We start from the raw sequence: 15914 nt of genomic DNA on the forward strand, positions 1-15914 counted from the left end.
CAGTTTGATGTTTCGAATTAATTCGAAGCGTTTTTTGGCGTCACAGCCTGTGAGACTATATTTGTCGTTGTTTATATTTTACACCTGGAAAATGTGAACTTGTAATGTCACACCTAGAGGTTCGACGTCCATAACTCAATACCTTGTTTGTGTGGCGTAATATGTCATAAAATATTATATAATGTATAAAATATTAAGCACAGAGTGTATTCAGGACAAGCTTTAATCCACGTGTGGCAGGTAAAGATATGGATATAGCGGTGTAGATAGGGCACAGCCAACATGCTTACAAGCAAAGCTGATCCACGTAAGCTGAAATCCAGAACCCTTCAGCTGCGAGTTAAACACAGCCTATATCACCCTTCATAAGCCTTGGATAAGGCATGCATTGAATGGCCATACTAGTCTTTGTTGTGGTCAGTTCAACACAGTATAGCGCTCAGTACTCTATCTTGCCTCCTATAAAATGACACATTACAAAGTAAAAGTAAAACTACTTAGTGTAAGACAAATGACAGGAGAAATATCCTGAGCTTCTGCTAAATTGACAAAAACAAGCCACCCAGCTGTTGTGTGTTAGCTGCCTGCTGCAGGTTTTTTATGATGGCGACAAATATTATTATTATAAAAGTATTTCACTTCAATGAAGAATGATGAATTTTCTTCCCAAAGATTCGGATCCAGGTCAACTTTTTTTGAGTGCACATTAAGAAGATAACATGACTGTGGAAAAGAGGAAACCAGAGAGGATCGGAGAGAAATCTCCAATATATCCATCTGAACCACATCTACAGGAACTGTTTAAGGCCTCATACATGCCAGCATGCTCCAGTTGGCTCTGAGCCCCTAGACAGGGCCTCGAGGGCAGGTACCTGTGAGAGGGTGAGGCGGCTGCCCGCCCGCTTGTGGTACTTGTTGGGGCTCTCGAACTGCAGGTCCTCCCACTTGATCCTCCACAGCATCCCAGCCAGCTCCTTCTCCAGCTTCAGCTTCCTTCAGGAGGACACAACAGTCAGATTAAGGAGATCAGGGATGATGCGGCATGTAAAAATGCAACCGTCAACAATCAAAGACTACAAAAAGTATTTTTTTTAAATAAAAGTTAACATTACAACAGAACTTTTGTGACACAACATATTCTGCTTCATGGCGATTAGACATTTTGAAGTTGCGGACAGTAATGTTTACTTCACAATGATTTTCATAAAGATGAAGGAGCTACAGAACGTCTGCAGGCTGGGGTTATCCTGGGCGAATGTCACCTTTTAATTTGAGTTTGTAATATAATATACAGGCATCTGTTTTCAAAACAATATTGGATCTGGCTTTGATTGGATAATGCAATCGCATTCTCACTCAATTACATGCTTCCTCCTCCCTGTAGAATTATCCAGATATCCTTATGCGTAGTCAGTATTGTGTGTGTGTCTGTGTGTTTCTTTATTTGTATGTGCGTGTCTGAATATATTTGTGATTGTGTGTGTGTGTGCAAATACGTATCATGCACATACATCAACCTTGTGCACAAACACTGAACTGTCTTAAAACAAATAAACAGATGTAGACAGACAGATGGACAGTCAGAGAGAAGGTCAGAGAGAGACAAAGAGAGACAGAGACAGAGACAGAGACAGAGAGAGAGAGAGAGAGAGAGAGAGAGAGAGAGAGAGAGAGAGAGAGAGAGAGAGAGAGAGAGAGAGAGAGATCATACCAACAGCACCATCACATCTGGTAAAGATCTCAGTGGAAATGCTCTTCTTTCCCATGCACTGATTTACCGTACGACTCAACCTCAAGCCATCTCTTCATGCAGTCGAATAATTGTGTGGGAGCAGCGCACATATAAAGGGAGAGGGTCGGCGGTGGTGGTGGTGGTGGCAGCGGATTTGTTTTTCGTGAAGAAAATATTTGAAAAGAGGAACCGGGAACAGGGCGCACGGCATTCCAGGCCGGTTTGAAAGGTGTAAAACACTTCCAGATGCCTGCAGGAAATGATTGCAGCGTTAGCATATCACCGTGTTTTAGCCTTCAGCTGAACCAACCCTCTTTGGCCCCCCGAAATGTGGCTCTCATTGGTTTCTTGCCCACCCCCTCTCACAGAGAGAGAGAGAGAGAGAGAGAGAGAGAGAGAGAGAGAGAGAGAGAGAGAGAGAGAGAGAGAGAGAGAGAGAGAGAGAGAGAGAGAGAGAGAGAGAGAGAAAGGGAGTCTCCCAAGTCCTGACTGATCAGCGTCTAACCTATGCAGGATGTCCCCGCTTGTTTGTGCCTGCTAACACTCCTGACCGCCGTGCCGACGGCGGGGGAATGGAAACCTCTCAGTGTGGCTGCAAGCCTTTTGTGACCTTTGACTGCAGGAAATACTGTTAAACCGCAGTTCTGCAAACATGCACACAAACAAAAAAACAAACAGACCTGCTCCCAAGACCTGAGGCAGGTCTGTTCCTTTGTTTGTGTGCATGTTTGTGTATGGTGGGGGGGGGGGGGGGGGAGTATATCTGTGACTGTGTGTGCATGTGTGTGTGTGAAAAAAAAAGGGGGCAATTTTTCTATTTAAAGCCCCCCGTTTGGAGGGCTGTGGCAGTGTGAGTGTGGGGCTCCACACTGGGGCTATTGTTTCATACATCCCATTTGTGAATACCACCGCTGGACCAAGCCCACCATTAAAAACTACAGAGGCACACTCTGCCCCGCTTAGTGCCTGCCGCTGCACCCCCAGAGTCTGAAACGCAAGTCAATGGAGTCAATCTTCATTAGACGGACACTGAGACGCGGAGACGGAGAAGAGACGGCGAGAGAGAGAACGAGAGAAAAAGAGAGCAGGAGAGCGAGAGGCAGGCGCCCAAGAGATTAAATAAATGACGTGCGGTGGGAACATATGAAAGAGTTATTCCATGGTTTATGACAAACAGTACGCTTTATTCGATTTTGACACAATCAGCACTTGAGGAAGAAGCCGTTCACTGTGGCATATTCGAGAGGAACATTTCAACTGTATTCTTTTACTGACCAAAAACAATATTATAACAAAATAAAACACTTTCGCCTGGCACAGAATGTATATATAGATATCTTTCTCAACATTATGTCATCAATGTACTGCATTTGACTATCCCCTTTACACTAAACAACTTTATTTATTAGGACTTATAAATATATACTGAATTCAATGTTACACTCATAAAAACCTAGCCATTTAATGTGTTGTCTGTTACACAAATGAGCCAGCATTGCGATTCAACTAAAAACTGCATTTAAACAGGAAGAAAACAAATAAACAAATTGATTAACGAGCAAAAGTGCCACAGAGACGAAATGCATGTTGAAGAACAGATGATGTTTCTGAGGAACCCTGATGGAAAGAAAGATGGTGGATGACATATGTTGGTAAAAGTAGCACGGCAACTGAATAAAGCATGTTGTTTTCTCAAACATAGACGGCTGAAGACGAGGGAGACCTCACTGATTCATGCATCGTGAGGTTAAACAAGAACAAAAATGAATTACTCAAGTTGTTTTATTTTACTTCAAAATGTAAAAAACGCACTTCTTATTTATGTTACATGTTATGTTCTAATGTCTCCATCCATTCTGGTAAGAAAAGTATATATCTATATGTCAGCCTAGCATAGCCTTATCCACCAGTGTAAACTACTGTATATATAAACTATTAAAACATGGGAATACATTTTCATAAATAATTGCTGCAAAAACATCAGCTGCCTCAATCCATTTTTTATATACGAGCATCTTAATGACTCGATACTTTTGAATACGGTCATCTTTACTCTATAATTAAATTCAAAGTAGAAGAATAGGTTGAACTGACCGAGATGCAGGATCAGATAATACCACCGTACTGGCCTTGCAGATGGAACCTGCAGACAGAGCATTTGAACTGGTTTTCAGGAATCATCTCTCTTTCGAGTTGAACTTAACATCATTTGACACTGCCAACATGCTCACTTAATCATGCACAATGAAAAAAGAAGAAAGAAACGATCATTGTTGGTTTAATTGAATTGAATTGATTTTTACCTCAGATTTTGACAGCTGCTGCTCCATTTCCCTTCAATTATTCCTCCGATCAAATTCCATTTTCACTGGGCGGCAATTAACACCTTGTTGTGTTATTACTTAATCGTACTAAATTAAATCAGATTGCCGGCGTTATGGGACAATAAATATAATTTGCAATAATCATTATGTACATTAGTAATGCACTCTAAACAATATAGTTTCAGACATCACCAGAGAGTACCCTGTGTTGTTATGGTTTATAAAAACAAAGATTGCCTGCATAAAAACAGTTGTCACATTTTAAATTCGATTAAAATGTTATACAAGTGAAATGTCTCTCAGCATGATTGGAGGGGAAAAAATAGAAACCAATTTTCTCTGATTACGTACAGAGGCATCCATGACATTATCGAGGATGGTTGCCACCCTGCAACCTGTTTAATGTCTTAGGACATACATGATTAACAATTTGCATAATTAAAGAGGTTTCAATCTGATTCGTGGAACAATTACCACACAAGTAACCTCTGTTACTTGTGGCAAAACTATAGTTTTGCTTTAATGAAAATGCATTTATAGCTGGATGCTCTGCATTGTACATCCCCGACCACTTCTTTCACACACCTACTAATAACATTTCCAAAAATACACATTTAAACATATTACATGACATACTAAAACATTTGACCACTCAATCACATTTAAGAAGCAAATTACGATTAAGGCGAATAATTTGTTTGAAATGCAGGCCGGCATTTCGAAACAGGCAGTTTCGAAATGCCGTATCGAAAGTATTGAAACAGGCATTCCACTGCTTGGAAGCTCACTGGGAATCTAGCAGAACCCGTACTTTTTTTAAAAACATCGCCCGCTGTGCTGTTGCTCTGGCAACAAACATGTAAATTCCTCTGTGCCACATAGAGTTGCATGCTCCGTAAATCCTTTTACAAACACAGCTTCTCTCTCTCTCTCTCTCTCTCTCTCTCCTTCTCCCTCTCTCTCTCTCTCTCTCTCTCTCTCCCTCCCTCCCCTCCTCTCTCTATCTAGCTGTCAGTCTTAGTCTTCCTATACATCTTGTCTCTTGTTGAACAGATTTGTCACACCACACATGTTTCCAAGGGCTGTGTCCATACAGCAGCAGCAGCACTCACCTATAAATGAGGAAGCTGGAGATCCCAAACACGATCAGCGCTAAGCCAGAACCCACGGCGACAATCCCCAGCACTGGCAGATGACCTGCAGCCAATCAGATACAAACACATGTGTTGATATGGATCGTCTGACGCACTGCTGAGAGATACTTTCGGTAAAGCCATAGTGTTGTCCCACGTCAAAGTCCTTCAGCCATGGGCGAAGGGATTAGTCCTCAAACCCATGAAAAGCCTGACTCTGAGGCGAATCCTCAAAAATATATTCTATTAAGCTGTGCGTGTACCATGTTTCCATCTTTCAATACCATTACGGGCCATTGACGTCCGTGTTCAAAAGCAGTGTACCTGCCAGAGTGGCGAAACCGACCGCCTGAGCGGTTGCTTTGACGTCTCACCATGATCTCTCATTACCTGCCAAGCGGTCAAAACCCTCTACCGTGAGCTGCTGGCCGGTGCTCTTTATGGAGCCTGACCCCCGCCTGGTGCAACAGACCCTCCCGCACCCAGAAACCAATGGTATTATACTCTTTTTACTTAAACACACAAACGGGTATGATTCATACAACTTGATAAAGTATTGGTCAAATGCCAATCCCTCTTGCTCTGCAAATGAGGTTTCTGCGTGATCTGTGTGTGGTAAAGTGGTGGTAGTAAAACAGTAACAAAGATTGGATGGACGGGGAATGTATTTTCAGAACTAATTCCACCAGTTATGGTCTCTTAAAGCAGGCTGCTGGTAAAAATGTAGAAGATTGTGTCCAGATGCCCTCTGATTATGGGATGGATTAAGATTGATTTCCTCTCCCCCTACGTTCCAGAAACACCCCATTGCTGTGGTGCTCCGATCCTGGCTGGTCTGGGCTGTTCTCAGTCAGCAACATCATTACTTCAACCGAAGTTTCCTTCCTTTTCTTAGCTTGTTAAAGGCAGCAGATCAGTCTGGTATCAGTATGTATGGAAATCTCATTGGTCAGAAACACACCCCATGGCTCATCATTAATACACATCCATAACAATTTATATTTTTCGATTTTTAACAAGAATTTCCAGTTTTTCAATTGGAGAAATCAGAAAAAAACATTATATATATCACTTCAAATAAATTCTAACTTTCCTGCCTCATTATATAACACTTCAAGCATCAATCAACTTGAATGCATGCTGAACTGTTTTGTTTATTTTTTCGTCAGGGACCAAGTGAGACGGAGGGCTGCATCCATACCGTCATTACAAGAAGGATCATCTGTGGAGAAGACACAGGGGGGGTTGTCCAGGGGTGGGCCCCCACTGGGCCAATGGATCTTCTCCGTCTGGGACCAGACAATCTCTTTGTTTGTTCCGTTGTAGTAGGCAACCAACTGTAAACACAGGGCAAACCAGCAAAACAAAAAATATGATGTCTCAATTTATGCAAGGGAGTGTGTATGTACATTTCTAATGAGAACATTTCCGTAAATGCTCCATCCGTGTGGAGTGTGTTGAGGTGGTGTTGGGGTGCAGCATGCATCCTATTGGCTGCTGGCTTGTGAACAGCGTTCCTGTGTGTCCCACTGTGAAACATGACTCTTGTGTCTCTGACCAGCGTTGTTTACCGTTTGCTCCTTCTAGACTGCTGAAGAGGTTACATTTATACACAGGTCCTTCCAAGTGGAAACCTTGCAGAGCCATCACTCCCACACAGAATATGAGGGCTGAAAATATCTGCTTCGTTTCCCTTTAAACTACACAGTCCTTTTCATTCTTCTCCTCCTCTAGTGAGAAAGAAAGAAATCATCTTGTGATTCCTGGGATTTTGTGGTCAGGTAACCGTGGTATGGCTTGAGGGGTTTGGGGTTAGCTCTAAACACCTCATTTTAAACCTAAATTATCCATTCTTTATCAGAGGTCTAAAGAGCATTGAGCATTGATGCTATCCTGCAGACCGACAGCCTGGTACATGGACGTTGGCCTCCTTTCTCCATGGGAGAGAGCGTAGTTGCCATCAGCAAGTACTTGAGAACATGTAAAGGAATGTTGCAGTGCCTCGGTAGAGTTGGACTTGACCGAGAGCGGCTAGAACTCTGCCAAGTCCCAATAATAATGTCCAGACGCTGGATGGACATTATCCATCCAACTAACCCCCCCAAGGAAGGAATGGGACAGGGTCTGAAGCATAGCTTCTTCGGGGGGCGTCTGTGGACAGGGAAGAGGAGGAATAGGACATGCGGAATGCAGACCTCAAACTTCTTGGAGCGCAGCAACTCTATCACAACGACGCAAACCCGTCTCAGTGTTCAGGAGTTCACTGTCAGCAAAAAGGATTGCCAAGGTTGGCACACAAGCCATGCAGAGACGGTGGATGACATCGGAAAGTGTGGAAACATGGAGGAAAATACTCAGTTTGAAGGACATGTGGTACACAGAAGCAAATCGAATCAGCTTCCTCATTAGTGCCGGCCTACAATGTGCTCTCCTTGCCAGAAAAACCTCCACTAATACAGCGGGAGCCATCCAAGCACAATACGACTAGAGACAACATTAAGTGCTGAAGTGATTCTTAGCCGCAATGGAAACCAGGAAAACAGAAGTTAATACCTTTTCCCCGCAGAACATCTAAACCAGCTTTTTTCTATTGGCATAGCTCCATTGGGGGGGGGGGGGGGGGGGGGGGGACCGTCTGTGGGGACGAGGCCTGGACAGCTGGAGAAAGCTGGGGCCGAGGAAGGCTGCTGGAAGCCATGAACAAATCGCTTGCCGTCACTCTTGAAATAGCCTCCGGCACCCTGAGGCCGGACACTACTGCTGTGGAGAGACTCTTGGAGCACTGCCCTTTGTGCAACTACTACCACAAGCATGGTGGTCGTGGATGAGGCCCAAGCGGTCAAGACATGATAAGCGTCCAAAAAAGCCTTGGTCTCTAGGACTCTAGGTTAGGCCTTAGGAATATAGCCAGTCAACAGATGGGATGTCAATGCTTTTTGACCCTGCAACGATGGAAACATACATTCAGGTTTAGAAATGATTCAAGTTTAGAATGCTGGAAGTTTTGATAGCAGTGTCACGGTGGAAAAATCCAAGCGCAGTGTCAAGGCTAGGTCGTGGTTCAACAGTCAACTCAATAGGAATGCATTAGCAACGGTGGTGCCCATTCTTGTGAGTGAGAAGCTCACAAGAATTAATTAAATAGAGAGAATTAGAGCAAACTGCTACAACTAGTCTCTTAGGGCTTCTTCTCTATTCTAACTGATGTTAACCCATGCTAACCTACTTATCCTGCCTTGAGAAAAATCACACGTAAAGCAGTTCACAGAACTGCAAAATACACAAATAAATGCCCTGAGAAATGTCAGGCTTTTGGGCCTCTTATGATTGAAAAAGCGAATGTACTTTCAAAGAGATACTTACTTACTTACACTTTAATTATTACAGTAAAAGAGGCACAAGTAGAAAATTAGCCGTCTGCCTGAAAACGTGTTTTTTTAAGGCTTTGTATTTTGTGTCCCTTATTTCACACCTTGAGATATAAAGTAAGGAACCACAAACTTTTCTACAATGGTCAATGACTAATTGGATGAACTGTGAATTATGTCCAATTGAAAAGTATAACTCGATAATTTTCCCTACAGTAAGCTGTCACGGATAGCCACACTGCACGCACGTTGGCGTTGAAAATCGGCATTTTTGCATAGGGGAACCATTGGTGTAGGCGCGTAGACGCGTTACACGCGTTAAAGCGCTAGTATAAATGGTCTCTCACAGAGGCAGGCGCAGTCAACTCAAAACAGATATTCTCACAGCCTATTGAACTCACTAATAGCTGACGGATGGTAAAGCAATTTCTAACGAAATAACAGCTCTTAAATCGTACCTACAGCACCTTTCACTTGAGGCTGTTATCTTCCGAATCCGATGCACGGGTTATCTCTGTACGAATCAAGAAGCCATAGCAGGGCGGTGTCGTTTTACACGCAGAACAGTAAACCAAGCCGTCACAACTATCCTTTCCTTGGCTATAAACCGTCTTTAGTGGTCAGAGCGATTACGCTCCAAATGAGACTATAATAAAGTATGATGAAAGTATCAAGTGGACTCGACAACCAACATTAATGGTAATGTTTTCCTGTTGAAAGTCGCAATGACTGTTACATAAATGTGATAGAATTACATCCTCGAAAGCTTACCTCTAAAATGCAGCTCTCTTATATTCTAATATTCTATATATTCTAAAACCTTAAGTTGTTGACGTTGATGTTACCAGTGTTGTAGTTCAAGACAGTGATCTCACCCCATATTCTCCTGTCTCCTGGTTGGTCATTGACCACACGTTGATGTCTATATCCCGGGCATTGTTGTTGTCTGTTGTAACTAGGCCTGTTACTCCTAGAAAACAAAGACACCTTTCAGAAAATCAGAAGCATTTTCCATTGCCCCCATAACCCACTCCACAATAGAACACCTAATACAATTTGACAACATTCACCACTGCTCGTGTCATCTTTGGACAGCTGGAGGAGAAGAACAGGAAGGGGAAGAAGAAGAAGAAGAAGAAGAAGAAGAAGAAGAAGAAGAAGAAGAAGAAGAAGAAGAAGAAGAAGAAGAAGAAGAAGAAGAAGAAGAAGAAGAAGAAGAAGAAGAAGAAGAAGAAGAAGAAGAAGAAGAAGAAGAAGGAGGAGGAGGAGGAGGAGGAGGAGGAGGAGGAGAAGGAGGAGGAAGAGAGGAAGAAGGGGAAGAAGGAGGAGGAGGACAAGAAGAAGAAAAAGACTAGGAAGAAGGAGGAGTAGGAGGAGAAGAGGTGCTTACCCCAGATGCGGCGGTTCTGCATCCTCATAGTGATATTGATGCCGTCATTCTGGGCGCCGCCCTCGGCCAGGTTCTCCTCCAGGGCCATGGCGTAAAGCACGAAACCGTCGTAGAAGCTCCCAGAAATGTAGTCCATCTAGGAGGAGAAACACGGATGTTAAGAGGTTTGCATTTTGGACAGTGCAAAACACTCGCCAATAATGCCTGAAGATAAAGGAATTTTTGCCGTGACACACGTTTTATTGACGTCATTTGAAAACAGTGTTAAAGCCTTACAGTAAATCACCACATAAACACGGGTCAAATCCATGTTTCTAAGGACACACGTTTGTACAAAGTACGTAATTTCAACAACGGAGCAAATCGCGTAAAATACTCCCCATACCTCACGCCTAATAAAGGACATAAATGCGGTCGTAAAAACCAGCACAATTCACTTGTATTGTTGTGTACATCATTCACCAGTAATCGCTGACATTTGTGTTAAAGACAATTCCAAACGCACAGCGGGCCTTCTTGCTTTGTTAACGGAGAACCGCAATAAAGTTTCAAAAACGTTTTCCAGCCCATAAACCTTGTGGTTCTGGGCGCTGCTGAGACTGCAGTAAGAGGTCTGAGGACGTACCAGCGAGGGCTCCAGAGTCACACCGAAGTCCTTCAGGGCCCGGGCATGGAGCTTCTTCTGGAAGTCCAAGTACTCTGGGTTGTCTGGCGGCCGGTAGGTTATGACGAACACAGACTAGGGGTGGGAAAACACATAAAACACAGGGAGCAGGCGTCAAGCAAAGGAGCATTATGTGACGTTCAGAGTCCGTCAGAGATGGTGATGCATCGGTCGCAGAGAGTGGAATATTAGTCAGGGTCGTAGGATATGAACAGTGTTCTGCTATGAAAGGTTGACGTTCACATAGCTGTGTCATGCTGCCCACTGAGATGTTCTTATGGAATGAACAATTCAATAAGAACTGTTGTATACAAGACGTTACAGGTTTTTGAGTCTTGCCTAACATATCCAAAACTTGAACATAAACCGAAGCACGGCATTTAATTACAAGACGAATTTGTTATGTTTAATGAACTCAGTCGGTATGTTCTAGCATTTGAATCGCACAATCAACCTTTTTATGTCAAGGGTCCTTTTCTCGAGCTCTTCAAAGGCATCAAAACATAATGTTCCTAAAGACATGGGGAGCCAAGGGGATAGTGCGATCAAGCCATCAAACCAATGTAGCTACATGAGGTTCTCCTACCGATTAGCATCACATATAAACTGTGATCAACAAATGTACATGATATCCTAACACACTACCATGCTCTCTGGTGTCCCCGGAGACCCTAACCCCAAACCCTGTAACGAGATAGATTATAAGGACTTTAATCAGATTTTACTAGCCAAAAGGCCATGCCCTACAGGGGGAAATTCTTAGGCTCTGCTTGTGTGTCAGCGCTGAAGAATTAATTAACCGCAATGTCGGGAAAGTTAGCTTGTAACTAAAAAAGGAGGGACACAAACAACCTCTGTTGTTGTTGTTGACTTGTGACCGACTATTTCTGCATTGACAGGTTTATTTTTTGCGTTTGATTTCCCAAAACAAGAGAACCCTTGACAGTGTCTAACCCTTGTCAATCTCAGAGTCATACATCATGACAGAGACTGCCTTAAAAATCTATCTGATTACATTTTCTTTAAACAAAGCAAAGCCATTTAACGTCATTTCCCAAACACTGTGTAAGTAACTGAGTGCTGTAAGACAAGTGACATTTAGGAATACAAATTGGGATAACGGCACATCTGTGCTCAATTCCGTCTTTCACAACACGCACATTTTGCAGGACTAAGTGGCTCCTAGTAAGACTGTGTCCTGATTAATTAAGGCTACGCTACAATGAAGCTCCTTGAAAATGGGTGTAAGAGGAGAAGGCTGGGGATGAACCTTTTGGGAAAATCTTTAGCGACCCGGAGGCCGGAAAAAGTGATGAAGTTTCCTTACACACAGACTCTAAAGAGTACACAGCACCTATTTATTCATGGTTGTGATTACCATTGAATGTTTACCCACTCGTGATTTGACATCTGCCACCGCAGTAGTCTGCATAAAACCAGTGAAGAGGCCTCTTTTAACGTGCTGCTCATCCACTTGTTTGGAGGAGAATCTCCGTGTTTAGGATACTGCCCAGTGTATCGCTCAGTAAGACCTTGCTGGAGCTGTAATATCCTCTATATTGTAAAAAAAAAAATGCACCTGACACGGGACACCTTTGCTAACCATCATCATATCAATAAGCTGAACTCCTAAACTGACCTTCCTGACCCAATCTGATCCAAATCTGATGGGCTAGTTCAGGGGTCAGGAGAGTTTCCAGCGTATCATCAGAGTGGTCCTAGATAATGACAAGAGGTGATATAACAAGCAACATTGTATTTCTCCAAGCCAGCCTCAAAGGATTGTGGGATTTCTGTTTTCTATGGCATGTTTGTAAGTACTCACTATGACTTAACTCTTACAAACTTTACACAAATATACAAAAGCACACATGCATGTTTTGTATGTGGTTGTGTGCATGTGCCTGTGTGTGCGTGCATGTGTGGGTGTGAACAGCACACGATTCAGAACGTGCGTGGAGGCAGGTCAGGTGCACTGTACCTTGAAGACTTTAATGGCATCCGTCCAGTCTGGGTCTGAGTTTTTCCAGGGCTTGCGTTCGGTCAAACTCTCTGCAAACACGTCCAGGTAAAAGATGGCGTAGTTCTCAGGGTCGGGGATATCATTCTGAAACAGCTTCATGATGCTCAGGAACGTGTCCAGGGGTCCACAGATGTACACAACTGTAGATGGAATCAAGAGATGGCAGGATTTTAATACCACATCAGATAAGGAAATAACTTGGTAATAACTTGGTAACCTGCTGAAGGGTGGTAATAAAAGTGGGCTTTCACCTTCACAGTTGTGACCCTTTAAAAGAAAGTCTGTTTAAGAAGTTCCAATATATTTGCTTCAGGATCTGTGTATCATTTTAAAATGATAACCTTTTGGGCACAACATTTATCATTGGCATTTTTTGAACCCTTAAAATGTTAAAACGTTTATAATATTTGTCCATTTGCGAGGGCTTGAGTAACAGGTCAGAATATACTAAAGGAAAAAAACAGTTTTGAACGGGCGATTACTGAGCATTATTTATCCTTATTATGTTTAATTAGCATTATATAATTCTGTATCTTGCCTCTAAATGGATCATGTGGTCTAGTACTACTTAGAATTGATTTGGTAAATTGAGACCTATATGTGGCAACTTGTTTACCTTCTGTGTAAACAGCTGAAGGCACGCTCTTAAACAGTGATCTTTGAGTAACTCTAGCTCCTTTTCATAAACACATGCAGAACTTGAGCCAGTTTTTCAGTAATCCTATTTGGCACAAAAAATTAAACTGTCTGCAAACGCTATATCTCAAGATATTTATTATTATTAGTAGTATTGGTGTCCCCAGGAAACACCGGCGTGAATAGCACCTCAGTCCAACTCATTTCCTATTCCGAAATGCACCGGGAACATGTTGTTTACCAACGTAATTTCATTAATTTACGCTTAAATCATGTAATCATGTAAATGAACGAATCAAGCATCAACACATGACTGACACGATGCAGGGAGGCTTGCTCAAAGACACGGTTCTTCCCAGCCCTTCAGTCATTCTAATGACCACACAACATCCTAACTACTCTCCCTCTGCCCAGTGGGAGTTGGACCGGCCAGTCTGGCTACAAGCAGTATTTCCACTCGCAGCATATGCCAGCATGGCGGCTGCCAGGCTCTCCCGGTAAAATGTGCTCACATGTTGTGAGCCCCAGACCGGCAGCGAGCAGAGTGCTCGCAGAGGCCCTGATTCCTATCTGCCCCAGCGTATAACTCAACCCGTTCCAAGTGGCCCTGCTGACTGCTGGGAGGAGACCAGCAATAACACACAGAAGTAGTGGGGGATAAAAGCTCTGCCTGTGCTCCTGGGCCATGGTACCTGCTCAGGGTGCACCAGGGACTGAAGCAACCACCACAACAAATTGTTTTGGTGTCAATTGTTTAACACTGTATTTTTCCCCCTCCAAACATGTGTAACTCCTGAATCGTATTTCTGCTTGTTAATCAATTTTAAAAATGGATGGACCAAATCTGTGCCAATATTCCAGAGGAATTCTTTACCACTAAGTGACTCAAAATAATCAGTCATTTTCAACCAACACAGGAACATAAAGCACACATTGGCCAGCTCTTTGAATTATCATATGTCAACCAACATGCGTTGTACAATACCCATATTGTGAAGGCCTGAGATTTGTACCCGTTTCCTTTTCAACAGCACACAACACTTGAATAGGCAAACCAATTAGCTTGCCCCGTCGTTTTTTCCAATAGAGCACTGTTGGCTTTAAAAATCAATGTTGGCTGATGGCTAACTCTTTCTCAAGGAAGCTTACATGCTTGGGATCCTATTCAGTAATAATTATTCTGCAGCATAGGCTTCTGTACAAATAACAATCGAGGTACACTATCGATAGTAATGCAAAGCACATAAAACGTGCTTTGGTTTAGATACTGGCAAGACCTAGGCTGTGTGTATTGTATTCTGTTAACAATAACCCAGAACTTTTCAAGATGCAACACAGTGATCCATTTTTGCATTCTGTTTTGCAAGGTATCAACAGTTTTCCAAACATCTCAAGTGTGACAAATCCCACTAAGAAGAGCTGGTCCCATACCATAAAAGAAGAGATCAACAAAAGATAGATGAAGATAATACTTAATGACTTCTCAAACATTTGCCAACTGAACAGTGGCTGTTATTTCCCAGAGGTGTGGGCCTACCTAACCTGACCCTCTCGTTAGCCCCAGACCCCCGGTCCAAACAAAAGGCACCCATGTGGACATTGTCGATCGATGACGCAAGAAGTAAGGAGGGCCGCGGGGTTATCTGACGGGATAGCATTGGCGGAATGCCGAGCCAGGACAAGTCCGGACTAAACCATTACCCTCCGAGACCCCGGGGGGACTCTAACAGGGTCTAGGAAAAGGTTTGGTGCCTGTCCATGGACCATGGTTAACGTTAGCTATATTGCTTCATTATCCAAACAGGCGAAGTTCGATTTATTTAGTTAATGTTTAACGAGAGAACAAAATACATGTCGATAATTTAGCTTGATAAAAACACAGTCAATAACAGTTGGCCTATCTTTATTGAATTAAATAGCTAGGACTATAAACGCCTATAACGCATCGCAATCTCCCCCATTATTGTGATAGTCTACAATCAAGTGAGCTAAATTTCAAAGGACTTTTAATTTTGACACGGAGACTAAACCCTGATTATTCACAATTAATATACGGGACTATATTTGTGTTACATTTAAACAGCCCAAAAATTGTCTATATGTGTTACACCACAAATAAACATAGATCTATATAAGAAGGTTATATCGACATCGTTATATTAATCCCCCATACTTAATTTGCCTAGGCCTAAGTGCATGAACGACCGATATAATGGCCCCATGTTGGATTTAAGCTTGTGTAGGCTTTTGATTTGCATTAAATAAAACAGTTTGGACCATGGACCTATGTGTTCTTTCTGCTTATTGCAATGCCACAGCACACAGGAGCATTTTTGAAGTCCAACGGTCCAACGGTAGCTCAATCATTGATGCATTTTCTATTCTCCAAAATGTCTGGCATGTTTATCGATCACACATGAGATGCATCCTCCCCCCCCCCCCCCCCCCCTTCCCGCACACACACACACACACACACACACACACACACACACACACACACACACACACACACACACACACACACACACACACACACACACACACGCGCACACACACACACACACACACACACACACACACACACACACACACACACACACACACACACACACACACACACACACACACACACACAAACACACAC

General features: G+C 43.0%; 1 protein-coding gene across 1 annotated transcript in view; it reads right to left on the reverse strand.

Annotated features, from left to right (window-relative positions):
• Window positions 1-15914, reverse strand: part of npr2 (natriuretic peptide receptor 2) — a 39590-nt gene that overhangs the window by 22353 nt on the left and 1323 nt on the right. The window contains exons 2-8 of the mRNA XM_056587803.1: window positions 12593-12774; window positions 10573-10686; window positions 9948-10083; window positions 9433-9527; window positions 6391-6526; window positions 5169-5253; window positions 873-993 (exon numbers count right to left, since the gene is read on the reverse strand). Coding sequence (XP_056443778.1) covers window positions 873-993; window positions 5169-5253; window positions 6391-6526; window positions 9433-9527; window positions 9948-10083; window positions 10573-10686; window positions 12593-12774 — 869 coding nt within the window. The remainder of the gene's footprint in view (window positions 1-872; window positions 994-5168; window positions 5254-6390; window positions 6527-9432; window positions 9528-9947; window positions 10084-10572; window positions 10687-12592; window positions 12775-15914) is intronic.

Source organism: Gadus chalcogrammus, chromosome 4 (genome assembly GCF_026213295.1).
Source record: "Gadus chalcogrammus isolate NIFS_2021 chromosome 4, NIFS_Gcha_1.0, whole genome shotgun sequence".
Lineage (NCBI taxonomy): Eukaryota > Metazoa > Chordata > Actinopteri > Gadiformes > Gadidae > Gadus > Gadus chalcogrammus.